This window comes from Rissa tridactyla, chromosome 4 (genome assembly GCF_028500815.1).
Source record: "Rissa tridactyla isolate bRisTri1 chromosome 4, bRisTri1.patW.cur.20221130, whole genome shotgun sequence".
Classification (NCBI taxonomy): domain Eukaryota; kingdom Metazoa; phylum Chordata; class Aves; order Charadriiformes; family Laridae; genus Rissa; species Rissa tridactyla.
This window is the reverse complement of record NC_071469.1, coordinates 10,234,055-10,250,620: the sequence shown is the minus strand read 5'-3', so window position 1 is coordinate 10,250,620 and position 16,566 is coordinate 10,234,055. Positions and strand designations below refer to the sequence as shown.

At 40.7% G+C, this 16,566-nt stretch overlaps 1 protein-coding gene across 1 annotated transcript in view; it reads right to left on the bottom strand.

The window, feature by feature from the left end:
* Positions 1–15,503, bottom strand: part of SPON1 (spondin 1) — a 201,216-nt gene extending 185,713 nt beyond the window's left edge. Inside the window, exons 1-2 of the mRNA XM_054201316.1 lie at positions 15,263–15,503; positions 8,060–8,166 (exon numbers count right to left, since the gene is read on the bottom strand). Of these exons, the coding sequence (XP_054057291.1) occupies positions 8,060–8,166; positions 15,263–15,485 (330 nt within the window). The 5' untranslated portion in view covers positions 15,486–15,503. The remainder of the gene's footprint in view (positions 1–8,059; positions 8,167–15,262) is intronic.
* Positions 15,504–16,566: the final 1,063 nt, after the last annotated feature.

Genomic DNA, 16,566 nt, shown 5'->3' with positions numbered 1-16,566 from the left:
AACTGACTTTGATAAGCCTTGGATCTGAAAAGGAGTCTGGAGTTTTAGCTAACGTATCTCAAGAGCCATCCTTCCTGGTTCTGGGGGATTTCTTGGTTTGTGGTTTGTTTAGTTTTTCGGTTTTGTTTGTTTGATTGTTTCTTTGGTTTTTGAGGTGTTGGGTTTTTTTTTGGAAAGCAGAACGTGAAATATCAACAAATAAAATACTTGTTTAGGCATAGTCCTTTCCAAAAACCATAAGCTCTTAACCGTGACACAATCATCATTTCAAGTCATTCTCAAGAAAGAGCATTTCCCCAGCAGGCAAAAAGGAAAAACTAGATATAAAGAGAATAAATAAGATTAGATTAAACAGAGAAAGAAGACTAAAAACTACACAGCCAGAAGCTAGATGATCTTTTCTAAAGCCAAGCAGAGACACAAGAAAAAGGGCAAAGAAAAAAAAAAAAAGCACAGAAGAGAAACTAAAGCCCAATAAATAAAGTAAAACCGAACTTAAAGTTTTAAAAGTGATGGTAGTGACATACCAAGAAAACCCTAACAAAAGGCACTTCAGCATATTTAAAATTAAACTGTCTGAGAGGAAGTCAGGGTTACACTGATCAATCTCCTACCAGCATAGGAACAAAGGCGGGCTGGGGGGAAGAGGTCTCGGGTTTGAGTGCTCAGGGTATGAATATTTAGCACAAGGGTATATCTAGGCAAGTTTTTTTATATTAAATCAATGGTTATAAATTTGTTTAAATTGATTCAAAGGTCCACGTAAAACAAAACGTGTCTGTACACGTGTCACACTACAGCCTGAGTGTAAGCGCACTGGACCATGTACGTATACTAGAGAGTGGGTAGTATTGTATATGTTGGCATCCATTCCGAACTCCAGTTATCAAAATACATTACTAGAAATACAAACACTTGTATCCAGGCAAGTCTTCAAAACCTCCAAGAGTGGAGACTGCACAGTCTTCTCTGGGCAATCGCTGCTGCTGCCTGACTGTTCTCGTAGAGAAGAAGTGCTTCCTTTTATCTGGTCTCACCCTACCTTGTTTCAGCTTGTACCTATTGACTCTCATCCTCCCAGCATCCACGGTGGAAGAGTCTGGGACACATAAATCCCAGAGAGCTTTCACAGAAAGCCTCTTAGCTTTTTCCCTATTACACGATAAACCAGGAAGCTACATGAAAACTCACAGAGTTGAGATAAGCAAGTTGTCAACAGAAGTAAAAGCCTAGGCTAAGAAACCGAAACCCATGTTCGTTCAGTAGTGATCTATGTTACATTGCAAGCAAGTACAATTTAATATTTATTTCGTCTTCGTAAATGCATGTTAGCTAGTACTTCAAAGATCCACTATAATAAAACACATAACAAAGCAGTATTCAGAAATTTCTTATACTTTCTGATTTTGGCTGTGCAATTTTATAGTTTCAATAATTCTAAAAGACACGGCAACTACGTATATAATGAGCTGAGGGAGTACCCAAGGTATAACAAGCTAACATTTAATACATGCAAAAAGTGGGAAATGTTACAATATAAAAAAAATTGGCTCATTCATAACAAGCCCAAACCAGAACATACGAAATAAATGTAAAGGAAGGGTACAAAATCCCCTACAAGGTCAGAATCTAGTTTGTTTTTCCTACAGCCTCATCAGTAGCAAATAAGCATTATCACAGAGCTGTTTCTCTTCTGCAAGTTCCTGGGCCTCATCACGCTTAAAATGAGGAGCTTGCAGAAGTGATTATCTTTTACTGGCTGAAGCAAGACATAACTATCTCCTGAGACAATTTTTAACCAAAACCTTGACAATAAGTGGTTCAGGTTTCTCCAGTGTACCGAAGATTTTTGTACTTAGTCTCATTCAAAGTGTTCACATTTTCCAATCAATGCTAGAACTGACTGTGACAGGTACCTTTTTTCTTTTTTTAAACTACTATTTAATCCCCGAGTATCATCATATGTAAGTCAGAGAGTTCTAGAAAAACGTGTGAAACTTTTCATCAAGGGCAATCAATTCCACCCTACAGGAACGGTGAACAGGAATGGCGAACTTGAGCTTGTTTTACCATTATAAAATTATTTATTTTTTCTGTCTAGAATAATATATGCAATCATTCTTATAGAAAGAAAATTCAGGAATAATTTAGCAAATGCAAAAGACCAGGAGACTTAAATTTTACAGCCTCAGAATTCATCGCTGCCTTCTCAGTCTCCAAATCATATACCCGGCATATTCTGATTCTTTCCTATTTAACATACTCCTGTAATTTTAGCATTGGATCATGAATTTAATGACTATGCACAGCTATTTCACGTTGATTTCTCTCCTGCTGATGGCAGAACCACTGATCAATATTTTGGAAAGAGAATTGTCATTTAGAGGTTTGGATGCAACTGCATTCCCCACCACCACCCCTTTTGGGGGGTACAGCATCTGTTTCTCTTTGAAACCAACGGAGACAGCTTTGTATTCTTTTCTGTTTGATAAATGTAAAGTAGGTATATAATGTCATGGCCACATAATTACTAGGTTCAAAGCCACAAGTAAATAGTTAGCATCCATTCTTCCCCCACCCTACCCCCCCATCACATGCCACTTGAGGATTATGTTTCCTCCTTGTAATGTCTCAGCCCTCCTTTGTGAAAACCCCGAAGAATTTTTAAAATTTGAAATTTTAATTAGGTAGGAACATTGTTTTCATTCACTAGTATCAGGAAGTTTTGCTAAGAAACCTAAACTATGTGGTTTCACTATGAACTGGAAATTCATCCCCCCTGATTTCCAAACCATTGGTGATCAAACATTTCACATCAAATCAGAGTAAAAATGCATTACTTCCATATGCTTATAAGCAGTAAGATGAAAGACTCAGTTTTAGTGATAAGATGCTGGTAAAGATGTGGAGAATACAAAAATGAGCAAGTTACGTGGAAGCTCCAAACACTTATTAAACAAAATTACATCATTTCACACATCTCAGAATAAGCCATTTACTAAGTAGTCTGTTGTGCTTCTATTGGGATACAGGTTAAAAGAAAAATCCTAGTCGAGTGCAACATCAAGGTTACATAAGGATAGTTTAATTTTTAATATAAAAAGCTTAATAAATAATTGCATTAATTAATATTTTTAAAAATATAAACATATATACTTATATATCCATAAACTTATATATATATGCTTATAAATACAAGAACTAATGAATCATGAGACATGGCTAAAAGCCTTTTAGGAAGCCTTGCTTCTTTCAAAATGCAGTATATCAACTGTTTAAAAAAAGATGTAAGATTTCTATACAATGCTGGAACACAGCAATCGAGGAACTGCTTTTTGAAAAGCCTTGTAAAATACCTTTTAATCTAAAAGCTTTGGTAAGCACATCAGTCAGCTAAACAGCATCAAAAGAATTGGTGACCAGGCAGCACGTCTTCGAAAACAAAGGCGATGTTTGCAGCTATTGTTTCAGGGTAAACCTAGAGAAGGACTCAGAATAAAGGAGGACTTACCTTACTTATTTCACTTCTACTCCAATTTTCCTTAAATGTTTTCTTCTTCAGCTCACGTCCCTAGCTTTTATAAATGTCATACTTTTAATGAAATCACTCTTGCTACCACCGTGCCTGCTTACGTTCTTACATTTGCTTTGCACTGGTGGGTCATTAAATTCAGTGACCTAAACTAAGAATTTCTTGATTCACTCTAGAGCAAAGAAAGTCAAAAGGACCCCTCCAGGAACATTACCACGATGAATGCATTTAACACTAAACTATCACAAAAATAGCAGACATAAGAATCTAACTGATGATGCCAAAAACGATACAGAGAAGTGTCTGATTTTGAGTCTTTATGACTCAGTTTATCACTGTACATTAAGAAAAGCAGGTCGTGTTTGCACACAATATTTTATATTGACTGTTTAATTGTCGAATACGCATTTATAAAGTCCACAAATAGCACCAAATTTTGGAGGAATGATGAGCACTTTGAAGGATAGGATTGTAGTTCAGAACTTTCTTGTTAAATTGAAGATGCAGTCAAGATGAAATTCAGTAAGACAAGTACAAAGCTCTACCCTTAAAAAGAACAAAATGCACACACAAAGAATGAGGAATCACAATGTAAGCAGCAGTACATGCAGAAAAGCATTTAGGACTTTATCGTGGACCTCCTGTACACTACTGAGGTGTTCCTGCAATAAAGGCGAGTTGCGTACACTTAGAGGATTCTGCATGAAGACAAGGGAAGCAATTATGATACTCCAAAGGATTGTTGTATCTAAATTCTATATGATTTTATGCTGAGGGTCCAGATTGACTATTGTGTACAATTCTGGGGAATATAAATAAGACTGAACTCTCAACTTCACTGCAGAAACAGCAAAACTGAAAAAAATGCCCTACAAGGATAATATGTAAATTTTAATAAGAGACAGGTAGAGACCGCGTGGGATTGGAGAGAGAATAAGGGAAACATCAGAATAACCGTCTCATAAAATATCAAGAAAATTCTTAATTTAGGAAGATTATCTGATAAAACAGGAATTTAACCATTATTAGCGAAGACTCAGTTTAGATGTTAGTAAAAGCTCTATAAAGTTTTCCTTAAATTTTCTGTAAAATATATTTAAGTGTTTAAACAGACCACTTGGAGAGGTGAATCTTTTGTTGTTGTTGAACACTTCTTCAGAACAGATTCCGAAAACACCCACCAAGAATTTTCTTGGAATATTTACTCTTCCTCGTAGAATGAAGAAGATAGATGAGATGAGGTTCAGCACTAAATTTCTATTATTCTACATTATTTACCAGACTAAATCTTTTATATTACATACATATGTTGATTAAAATGGCCTGTATAGATACGGTTCTATAGTCAATCAGTGCTTGATTGTTGCCCTCGTGTATAATTTGCCTTCAAACAATTTGCAGACTGTTGCTAGACATCACAAAAGAGAAAGACCAGCATGACAACAGTTGGAAATGGCTTGCGTAAAAAGGCCAATGGGACATGATATCCAAAGCTTTCAGAGTGCCCCACCGCACCCCGGAGTTGTACAATTACCACTGGCGTAATTAAGAGCCCTACTATTATATCCCCAAACTTCTGTGACTGAATTTGGCATCTTTAATTCCCCAACCGTATTTAATTTAGCTATTTAACATATGTTTGCTCATTTGTGGGACAACAATACGATTTGTTTATTTTAAAGCCAAATTGTGCCCTGGGTGTGCTACAAGGACAAAGAGGAAGAAGTTTGGCTGCATTAAATAAACACACAACAGTAAAATCAGATTTAAAAGTCTCGGTTTTCTCAGATTTAGAATGGTGGAGTCCAACGTACGCTTCCTTAAAGGTCTCTAACCACCCCCCCACCCCACCCCCAAAAAAAAAAAACACAAACCAAAAAACAGAAAATAAATACCTGTTCCACCAAGAATTTTAACAGCTGTGCTATTTATAGGATCAAGACCCTGCAGCTTGATAATTAATGAAGTTTGACCACACCTGCTGACTTGCAGAGTCAAACGAGTAAATGAGCCATGAGGCGGCTGTGAAAGCAGAGCAAAGGCCCTGCAGGGCCAGCTCATGGCAGCCGCTTACTGCGCCCTCATCCTTGGCGATGGGCTGCAGCTTGAGTGCAACCACTCAAAACCATGTTTTTCCATCCTGAGTGCACCACGTCCATCACTGGGATGTTAGTCCTTATTTAACACCTTGCTGCTCTAGCCCTGGCCCCTCTACAGTACTTTAAGGCATGACACCTGTTGCTCAGTTCAACACTCAATAGCTGTGCAAAGCAGAAGCCACAGCCCCAGTGGGATCTTCACCCGAGTACAGAGCATGGGGTTCAGGTTTTCCCCATGAAAAATAGTGCAACCCATACTTCATGATTTGAAAGTGGCACTCCCAGCCATGAAAACATGGCGTTTCACAGTCTCTGAGGCACGGAGGGAAAGCATGTGTCTTACTCGGTCAACTTTCATTTCTTTAGATCCTGGTTATACTGCAAAGTCTTCTAATAAGAATGAAGCACTTTGCTTCACGCAGGGCATTCGTGTGCTTCACTTTGACTGTTTGAAAAATAACTGTGTCTCCTCATGGAGGCAGAGGCTTAGGCCAGTAGTCCAGAAGTAGCATTTAGTCTCTTGCCACTATTAAGGAATTTTCACTGAGTTCTGTCCCACCAGGTAATTCATTGAATTCATTCTCCATCTGAGCACAGGAAATACGTAACTGCAAGTGGCGTGCAAGTTATCATACACACAGCTTTTTCTTACTCTGCACAGCTGTTTAGACGCTGTCAGGATCTCCACCTTATAATAAAAACACAGTGCAAACCCTTGGACTAAACATCTTTTTTCCTCCTCTAGTTACTAGCACCTAGCCATGAATACAAGAGGCACCGGTATTTATCCCCGTAAGCATTCATTGGGTACTAAATAAGAACCTTAAATCTGTCTCAGCACAGGCAGAGCTGGCAGGCACTATCTGAATGAACTTCAGTTAATTGTGCTAATGGGGGATGAGCACAATGAGTTCAGTTTGTGCCACAGAAATACAAATTCAGTTCTGCATAAAATTTGAAACTCTCATCTGCCAATTAGAATACTGATTTCAGATTGGAATCCATACAATAAAGCTAATTACACAATCCTCCCTCCCCTGAGATCCGACGGGCTTTTTTTGGATCTATACAGAATTTTCAATTTTCAAAATTCCTCTGTACTTCAGCAAAGCTTAGCGAGTTTCTCACTACGTTATAAATCAGACTTATGCCTGGCCAGAAGGGCAAAACTCAGGCCAAGTCCTTCCTATTGGCCACAGCTATAGACATTAACAACTGAAACACAGAAATGAATGGTAACAAGTTTCTTTTAAAATAGATGTTCTACTTCTTAACAGTAGCCGATGCTTTAATGCTAGTTCATCCTTTAAAAAAAACAAAACTGTCCATATGAAACAGATTTCTCCCAAATAATATGAGGAAATTGTTTAATTAAGGAAGATGGACTTATTCCAGCTTCAAATAAATTCTCACTTATTCTAGATCTTCTTACAAAATGTATGAAAACCAGAAAGAGCCCTCTAGGCAAACTCAGTATGAAAACAGGGCAAATACGTATTGAGTTTGTGTTTGAGTCTGCAAAAAACAGAAGATGCTTCAGGAAGAGATGCTAGGATTAAGTTGATTTTATCTCCTTGTAGATCACCAAAATAAGAATTTTTCAGCATTTCCCTTGAAAACATAGAAATGCTTCTTTGAGGCAAGTGAAATCTTCTATCTATAAATCATTATTTAAATTAGTATCAATATTATTACCTATCCTGTAAATTATAATTTTTTAACAATATTTCTAAATTTGGAAAGTCAAATAACGAACAATACCTCATCTGAGATTCAACAAACAACAAATCTACATGATTTCTACCTACTTTAATAAATATGTGTATTCTCAGTTTCCAGAATTCCTTTCATGCAATGTGATCTTGAAATAGCTGGAAATACTATTTTGTGAATCATCGCTCTGGATTCTGATCCTTTTAATAACGATAAACAACATTTCATCCCACTGAATGTGTTCATTAAGTAAAGTACTACTGAGCATCAATAAAACAGCAGAATCTAATTTATGACTGATAAAACAGTCATTACAGCTGTGGCAAACGCACTTCTCAGAGGCATAATCTACATCTGAATGGACAAAAATATCTAGGCAAAGAAATACAAAAAGCAAAATGTGAATAAAACAGTTTTCATATTCACTTTGGATAAGAAATTCAGGTGTCCTAGGCTCTAGTTCAAATAACTGATGCTCGTGTTTAAGTGTAAGTACGTGGGACGCCAAGGTGAAGTTAGGGTACAAAAGCCTAGACTTCTTGAAGGGTTTGCTCAGAATATAAAATATGCTATGTTGTTCTTATGTCAACATCCACAAATATTTATGCTTACTTAAGCATACTCAGCATTCTGCTGTGCAAACAACATCTCTCTCTGAGCCAAGCATACAGTAAGGAAGACTCCTAGAGGCACAGGCCAGGGAAAGTTCTCTCACCTGAAAAGTTCCCGCGTGGTCTTCTTCTTTGTCACCTTCTTTTCCTTCCTTGAGAGCAATCAACGTGAATCCTCGAAAGTAAGCAGGAGTGGCAGCAGAAAGAGTCACTGAGATATAATAAACAGAGAAATAATGAAAATATAATATTAATTGTGAAATCAGCCACCTGCATATCATTGCACAGTTCAACTTGAAAGATGTGTGCTTTAAGTTGGTATTAACAAAAGCTAGAGCACTAAAAACATGGATCAAAGCCAGCCAGAATACAAAAATGTTCAGTCCAACTTTCCGCATAAACCAAAAAACACTGGCATGATATGAAATACCTCCGCTATTTTTTTCCCCACATGCACAGACCCTTTTTTTTTTTCTTGTTTTTTAAATCAGATTGCTAATCTGCTCAGATCCACAGGAGGGTTATTTTCTTGTTGGTTGGGGGCAGGGACACATGTGTTTAGGGGGTTTTGTGGTGGTGGGTTTTTTTAATGCGAGGGAACATCTCCTAAATATTTGGCGTCAGCTTTTGTCCTGCTCTAAGCATAGACAAGGATCTAGGCATTTCAGTACAGAGAAAGTTTATTTAACTGTAAAGCAAGATGATCATATTGTCTGCTCCAGCTCAGCTACACTCAACACAGTACTCCAGCTGATGGAGATGGTCACTCCAAAACTATCCTCCTTCTCCTTTAACCTCAGGGCAGAACAGCAAACTCATGACTGAAGCTGACTTAGAGATGGGGATCAGTCTCTTCTCCCAAGTAACACATGACAGGAGAAGCGGAAACGGCCTTAAGTTGCACCAGGGGAGGTTTGGACTGGATATTAGGAAAAACTTCTTCACCAAAAAAGTTAGCAAACATTGGAACAGGTTGCCCAGGGAAGTGGTGGAATCGCCATCCCTGGAGGTATTTGAAAGACGGGTAGAGGTGGTGCTTAGCGACATGGTTTAGTGGTGGTTTTGGCAGTGTTAGGTCGATGGTTGGACTCAATAATCTTAAAGGTCGCTTCCAATCTAGACAATTCTATCATTATATGACCTCTAGAGATTGTGCTGCCAGCTCCGATTGCAAAAGCACCCAACACACTAGCAAAACCCCCTTCTTCACACACCAGTCCTGACCAGGAAGGAGTCATTGGATCCACCAGCAGAGAACAATAATGTAATGCTGGCTAATCAGATTTCACCATGCTCAGCATCAGGATTACATCCCTCATTTTCTGCTAGTGCAAGATACCTTTGTATGGTTTTTCTGTTTGCCATCATCAGTACCTAAGCACCACTCAGCAACACTTGAGCTATGTCAGCTGTGGCGCTCTCAAACACTATCAGAAAGATGGAATAAGGCAGAGCTTTGAGGCAGGACTTTTGGAGGAGTTTTAAAATTACTGAACCCTTTTCAACAACTTAGAGGAGTCCTTTTCTGAAACAGAGGTAAATTTTAGGGAAAAAATCTTTTTGAATTAAAGGAAGAGACAGAAAACTGGACTACTAATACTTTTAAGGAGCTTTTACTTTAAGCATAATGCAGACGGCATTGCTTGTACTACACTATTGTTGCACTCTCAACCCCTGACTGGCACAATAGAAACTGAAGACCACCCAGAGTTTTCGTGAGCAAACTGCAGCTACCAATGCCGCTTCATAGAAGAGTATTCACAAGAGAATCCCTCTCACACAAATAGGCCATGAGGAGTTGAAACACATTACTAAAAATGACAGATTGCCCTTAAAAGATATGGATTTCAAAATATGTCCAGAGTTCTTTTGGAACACGTGGAGAGCTCTTTGATCTAGAAATTCAAGCGTAGAAAAATATAAAACAAGATATTTGAACATTTCTAGTACTACACAGCTGTATTTGGGTGTAAAATCCATCGTGTTTGTACAAATACATATTTTTTTTCTATGTGCAAAAAGCAAGATTGGAGAGATACACAAAAGGTTAAAAATTGAAATGGAAGTGCCGTGTTTAGACTGTACACCTGCAAACACCTGTGCAAACAGAGAGCAGCGATGGGTGTAATAGCAAGGCCCCCACTCTCAAGATTTTCAGCACACGTTCCATTCCATGGAACCTTATTACAGGTTAAACCTCATCGTTTTGGGGGAGAAAGAAATTTTCACATTTTATGTACAGGAACCGAGTAGTAGCATAATAGCATTAAAATTTCTGATTACGTTTCTAAGTATTGCTCCAGTTCATTAATTCGTTATCTGCCCAATAATTAGTATTATTAGCCCAATTTTTCAAACTTTTGCAGCTCTATTTAAATGAAAATCCACAGCCAGCCTCTCAGTTGCAGTAACTGAGAACAGCACACTGCTGAACTCAAGGATGAACGCATTACACTTGCTTGAACACTCAGAAACTAATTGCCATAACGGTCTTTTACATGCAACAAATTTTTCCATATATTATATGTAATTCAAAAGTCTGAATCACTATGAGTAAAAGGTTACACCAGAGATACTTAAATACTTATGCCAGCAGACAGAGAATCCAGCTGTGAACTGACTCAACAGTTTTCATCATTTTCCTCACAAATTTACAGATCAAACCAAACAGTTTTCAAAATCCCAAACAAAACACCTACCTATAAAATAGAGGATATCTGAAATGCTACAAAAGCCATGAGGAAAAAAAAAAAATAAAAGAAAAAAGAGGAAGGTAATTCCAAAGCCTGACTCATAGTTTTTGAATGCCTGGGGTTGGCAATACTCATGCTGTGGTTGCACAGTCGTTTTAACCCAGAATAAATCCATGCTTCCTCCAACATGAGGGATCCTGCCCTCCCCCCATCCCGCCCTGCTCGTACAGCAGCCACATCCAGGCAGCTGTGCTGTCAGCTGAAGGAGGGAACACATCCAGCTGAACAGTCAAACAAACCAAAAAAACCCCAAGCGGAGAGTTCAGCTGGGTCCAGTCCCCGAGTGGCTGCTCTGTGCAGCCCCAGGAGCTCTTCTGCCAGCGATGGGGACACCCGGAGACAAGTGAGGGGCCGGGAGGGTGATGACCCGCAGGAGCAGAGTGGGATTTTAGTGGCCGTGCAAGCTCAGCTCAAGAATACCAAGATGAATGCGTGCTTTGGTCACCCCTGACAGAGCTAGGCGAGAAGAAACGCTAACACCTTAGCTGAGAAGAGTTCTGTCAGTTCTCTGAACTACCCAGTGTGCTCAGATAAGACGGCAGTGCAAGGCTTTATGGGAGGCACTCCTAAATACCGAGCCCTGTTGTGGAGATGGTTCTGCAGTCACTGGCTCTGGACGGACTGTTTCAGCACAGAAGGCGGCTGGCAGTGCAGAGGCAGCAGTGGGAAGCTGTCAGACTACATCTGGTTTTCACAAGAGATAGCGGCTCCTCGTTGCGTAAGAGTTGAGAGCTTTCCTTCTCGGGCTAAACTCTGCCATTTTAAAGAACAGCTGAGTATTGCTCACACTGTGTTCACATTAATTAACATTCACCAAACAATATGAACTTCCTGTAAAAATCAGTTACATCTCAGTGCATGCCTCAAAGTTAAGCATTTTATTTTAAAAGGAAGATTACATATCAACAGTCGCTTTTGTCTGTTTCCATCCCCTCTGGCAAATCTCTAATTACTTTACAAGTTCCACTTTGGCACACACCTTCACCACACTCCACTTTCCCCAGTGTCCCCAGCTAAAGGCGGGGTGATCAAAGCAATTGCGCCTTTGGTTTCAGGCAGAAAAATCTGACTTTCCACATCCTACGCCACAGCACGTCCTGTGTTGTACGCTGCACAAGTACCAACAAATGCACTTTTAATATCTAGTTTTATCCATAATTTGTGAAACATGAGAATCGCTAAAATATTTACAGAATGAGGGTTTACTTATAAAGTACAAAAAAAGTGCGTGTGTGTTGGAGGGAAGAAAGAAATGGAAAGAAAAAGATTCAATATTCCTTAGAAGTCCTCAAACTAATGCAATGGGGAGTGTAACGTTAACTGAGCTTGTCCTTGAAAACTGAGAAGGTGAACAGACTTACAAGTGGAAATTCCATTAAAAACAGAAACAGCATCTACATGGAAGGCATATCTAAGCACTAGACTGGCCAAAATCTCATTTTCCTTATCAGAATAACAATTTCAGAAAATTATGGAGGAAGCTATGTACATTGCATGTTAGCTCATGAAATGGACATACCTCTGCCTTTTTTTAGGAGCAATTTCATTTTTATTTCTAATAGGATGAAACACACAATTTTTCATGGAAATCTCATGCAATCATTGATCTAACTCTACAAATCAATAAAGCTAGGAGGACTGAGTACTTTCAAGGATCATTACCCCGTAACACCATCTAAACTTAAGGCTCATTTGTGCCTTTTGAATGCGATGGGAACTTTGACCTTCGGTGGAAGCAAGAGCAGCTACATCAAGGTCTGAGTTAGCCAGCAGGTAGGAGAGGACCTCAACCCCAGGATGGTGCGCCCGCAGACCTGGTACTATGGGAAGACGTGACCACCGCATGCCTTTGGCTGCCTGCTCCACAAGGGGAGAGGCAACAACATCACAGCCTGAAAGACCAGGCAGATAAAGGCCACTTGCAGGCTACAGCACCAAGAGCCTCAAATAAGATGTTAGAAATCAGTCACATCACCTCTCCTGAGGGACACCACAAAGCCCATAGCCATTGTTATTTTGTAAGACATTAGGGAGAAAAGGAGGATGGCTCCTCAGCCCTGCTACTATCTCATTTTTAATTGTCTGAGACAGAAGAAAGTGCCTTTATTTACTGCTGCCAGTGTTTGCAGACCAGAGGAGGTGCATACCCATGCAAAGAGGTTATTCGGTGCTCAGGGCCATTTTCCTCTATCACAGCTCCAGGGAGGTGGAAAACCATATACACGGATCCACCCAGGATTTCCCCTCTGGGCAAAGAGATCCTGATTCATCTAAAGGCGAGTAACTACAGGAAAGCCATGAAAATTTTCCCAAAGACAAATGGCAGCTGTGAACTGTGGTCTTCTGATTCCCACGTGGCAAGGGTGCTGTGATGTTTCCTCCAGACGTTGCAGCTTGAGGGTCTTACATGTGTGCATGCGAACCAACAATCGAGAGAGTCACAAACATAAATGGATGCCTCTATACTGTCAATTTGGTGGAATACCACATTTGTACGTACGGTTAGTTCCTGCGTTAGCCACCATGCACAAACACTAGTTTATTCCGGGAGCCCGCGAGGGAATGTGCCAAGGATCCAGACTGCATTAAATCAAACAGGGGCCATGGAAACAGGCACGTTTGGCTCCAATGCAAAGGAGGTTGTGCAAATCTTCCGCAGTGTTGTACACACAGTAATTTACATATAAAAACCCCACAGACCTGCCACAATCCTGCATTTTTTTATCATTAGTTGGATTTTCTAACCTTTGTATAAAACAGTAATGAAGTTCCAGTTGTACTGCAGAATTTCCTTTGAAAACGAGCTCTTGACGCTTTCTGTAATGCAGTTAGTTTTAACTATCACCATAAATAATGTATATGTCATGGTAGCATTCGCTTAAGTTCTTCCAACCATTCAGAAAGTGTCCTTAAAGGGCTATTCTAGATAGGCTTATATGTCATCTGAATAATTCAATCTCAAATACCAAAAACTTGGGCACATATTTTGGTCTGTATTTTAACTTTTTACTATTAGATGTAATTTTCTCACTTCCAAGAACCTACAATATACTGATGTGATTTTATTAATTGAGTTCCTAATGCCAAGACCTAACACATCCACAAAATTAGTTTTGCTAATTCATCTGGGAGTTTCTTTCCCTTACATTTCCATGTAATAGAAACTTCTTTGGTAGATGACTGAAAATATTCAATAATCCTTTCACAGAAGTAAATTCCAAAACTTTTTAAAAACATTCACTTTTGTGACCATCAAAGAACTTGACAGTTATCTTTATCCTGCTTAGTAGATGTATCAAACTGACGTGCAACGTAAAATCTTTCAGACTCAAGGTACCAATCCTAATGTCTGGAATAGTTAACCAATTTGTGGGAAATGTGCATTTCCTCACACCGCATTAAAATAAATCAATTCTTGAGGAAAAAAAAAAATAATCAAAAAAATCATGCAAATTTACAGGCTGGTGCCCAACACTAGTTAATCATTGCTGCAGATTTATTTCTCACCCGTTAAGAGATGATGATGATCATGCTATGCACACGCTTTTTTCTCCCTATCTCTACCAAGATTCCCATGTTCATGCAATGGGAAAACACTGCTCTTTACACTGAATCTAAGGAAGATCAGAAGAAACACTAAGAAGAAACTCTCAAAATTTGTTTTCCAAAGTGATGCCTATAAAGTACATTAGTTATGGTACCTAAAAACGTCCAAACTCTTTTCAGAGTGCTTTTAAAATACAAAGTTAACGGTATACTCCGAGAAGGTTTGTTTCCAAAGGCATTATATGGTGAGGCAGAAAAAGTGACCCAAAACTGCCTTTGTCCATTAATTAGAAAAATACGCTGAAATGTGCTTTGGAAGTTAATTTCAAGGATTGTGTGTGAAATGCTCAGTGGAGAACGAATGCCTCCATCTCTTATTTGCAGTGGTCATTAGCACCGTCTCTGCCTCTTTCCTGTTGGAACCATCTGTTCATTTCCCCCGAAAAAAAAAAAAAGGGCGGTGGGATAAACATAAGTGGAAAATGTGGGAAGTTGGCAGTGTGCTGCATCACTGTTTGCCCATATGCTAACTCATTTTATTAACATCCATATTTCAGGGCAAGAACAATTAGCCCCGAGTTTCCTCTCCTTCCTGCTGAATGTTAGAGCTTCTCCTGTTCACTGTGGTATATTTAAAGGGATAGGAAGAAATCCTATAGAAGTAGGTAAACGGGGGAAGAGCGTGTGTTTTGTATCGCATCAACTTGTGATCTTGTGCTAGCGCTGAGCCGGCAGAGAGGATTCATAAAAGGAAGGAAATTCCTCTTAATACCGAGTTAATGTTTGAGAGTAAAGTGATACTGTGAAATCCAACTCCCTCTCACTTGTCATGAAAGCATCCCCAATAAAGTAATGCGTGGGAGTATATTACCCTGTCTTAACCCACACAGTCACACACACACACGCCAAAAGGGATACCGAGATGACAGGCAGAGACACGTTATAGTTTCAGAGACACTTGTCCTGACCATTATCGTTAGCATGGGAAGTAGAGGATGGCCAACTTACCCCGGTAACTGTTTCCAGGCTTGTAAAATTCCGGATCGCCCTCCACCCTGAGGCTAAATTCATTATACCCTTCCCTCCGGGTGCCTTGGGCTCGCAGGATCCGACTGCAATATCCCTCGGATTTCGCGGCTTTCTCCAAGCTTTCGTCAGAAAAACCCTTCGCCACCAAGGGGAAAGTCAACGCCAGAAGCCGCAGGGCTAGCGGCTGCAGATGCGCTCCCATCCTCGGAGCTCGGCACAACTTTTTATCGTCGGGGCGGCGGCGGTGCCTGGGAGCCCGGCGGCGAGGGGTGCCGGGCCGGGGGGGGCCGGGGGGCGGGCAGGGCAGCACGGGCAGGGCGGGCTCGGTCAGCCCCGGCCGGCGGCGGCCCCCAGCGTGAGGCTGCCAGGTCGGAGGGACCGGCTCGGCGGCTGCCGGGGAGAGGGAGGGGAAAAGCAGGGAGGGGGCAGAGAGGGAGGGGAGGGGAGGAGAGAGGCAGGGAGGGAGGGAAGTCTGATCTTGCCCAGATCCCGAAGTGAAGTGCTGTTTTGTTTCAGAGCGTGTGATTAGCAGCTCGGTAATGTTTATTTAGGCGAGCTGGATTCACAGGGTTCGGTGGGAGCGGAGCACGGGGGACGCTGCCGTCTCCTAGACATCCAGCGCGGCGGCGGGGAGAGCTGCTGCCGCTTGGGCTGAGCCCACAGACCTGAAATTAATCACCCGCATTCCCGCCAAAGTCTATAGTTACTGTAGGGATAACAAGGCTCAAAGAATTTCCCGACACCCCCCGACCCCCCATCTTTCTCCAAACCAGCAGACACGGTAAACATTATCAACTAAATCAGCGCAGACAGACCGCGACAGCCGCTTGCTCTCTGCACACTTGACAAGCAAGGAGCATCGGCTGCAGCTTCTTGGGTGTAAGCGTCTCGAGTACCACAGAGGAGAGAGATGCAGAGAGGTGGATGTGCCAGAAACATGAGATTCGTCTCTACATCAGCCCGCAACAGTGCGTATCGGAGTTGCAGGCTATGTAAGCGTACATGACACACACACACAACAGCTGGGAACAGAGTCCACCTACGTGAACACAGGAGGTCTGCTCTGAGACTTGGAAAAACGCAAACAGATGAAAGCAAGAGAAAGCAAGGGAAGACTAGGTCTCATTATTCTGCCTTTATATAACACACACTGAGGCACAATGATGCTTATCTAAATCCACAAAAGAAGTTTACAGCCGTGGAAAAAAAGTGAACCTAGACCCCTGGCGTCAGTAACGCCAGTGTTTTGATCCCCAAATGCTGCTCTTCCCTCCCTCCACTGC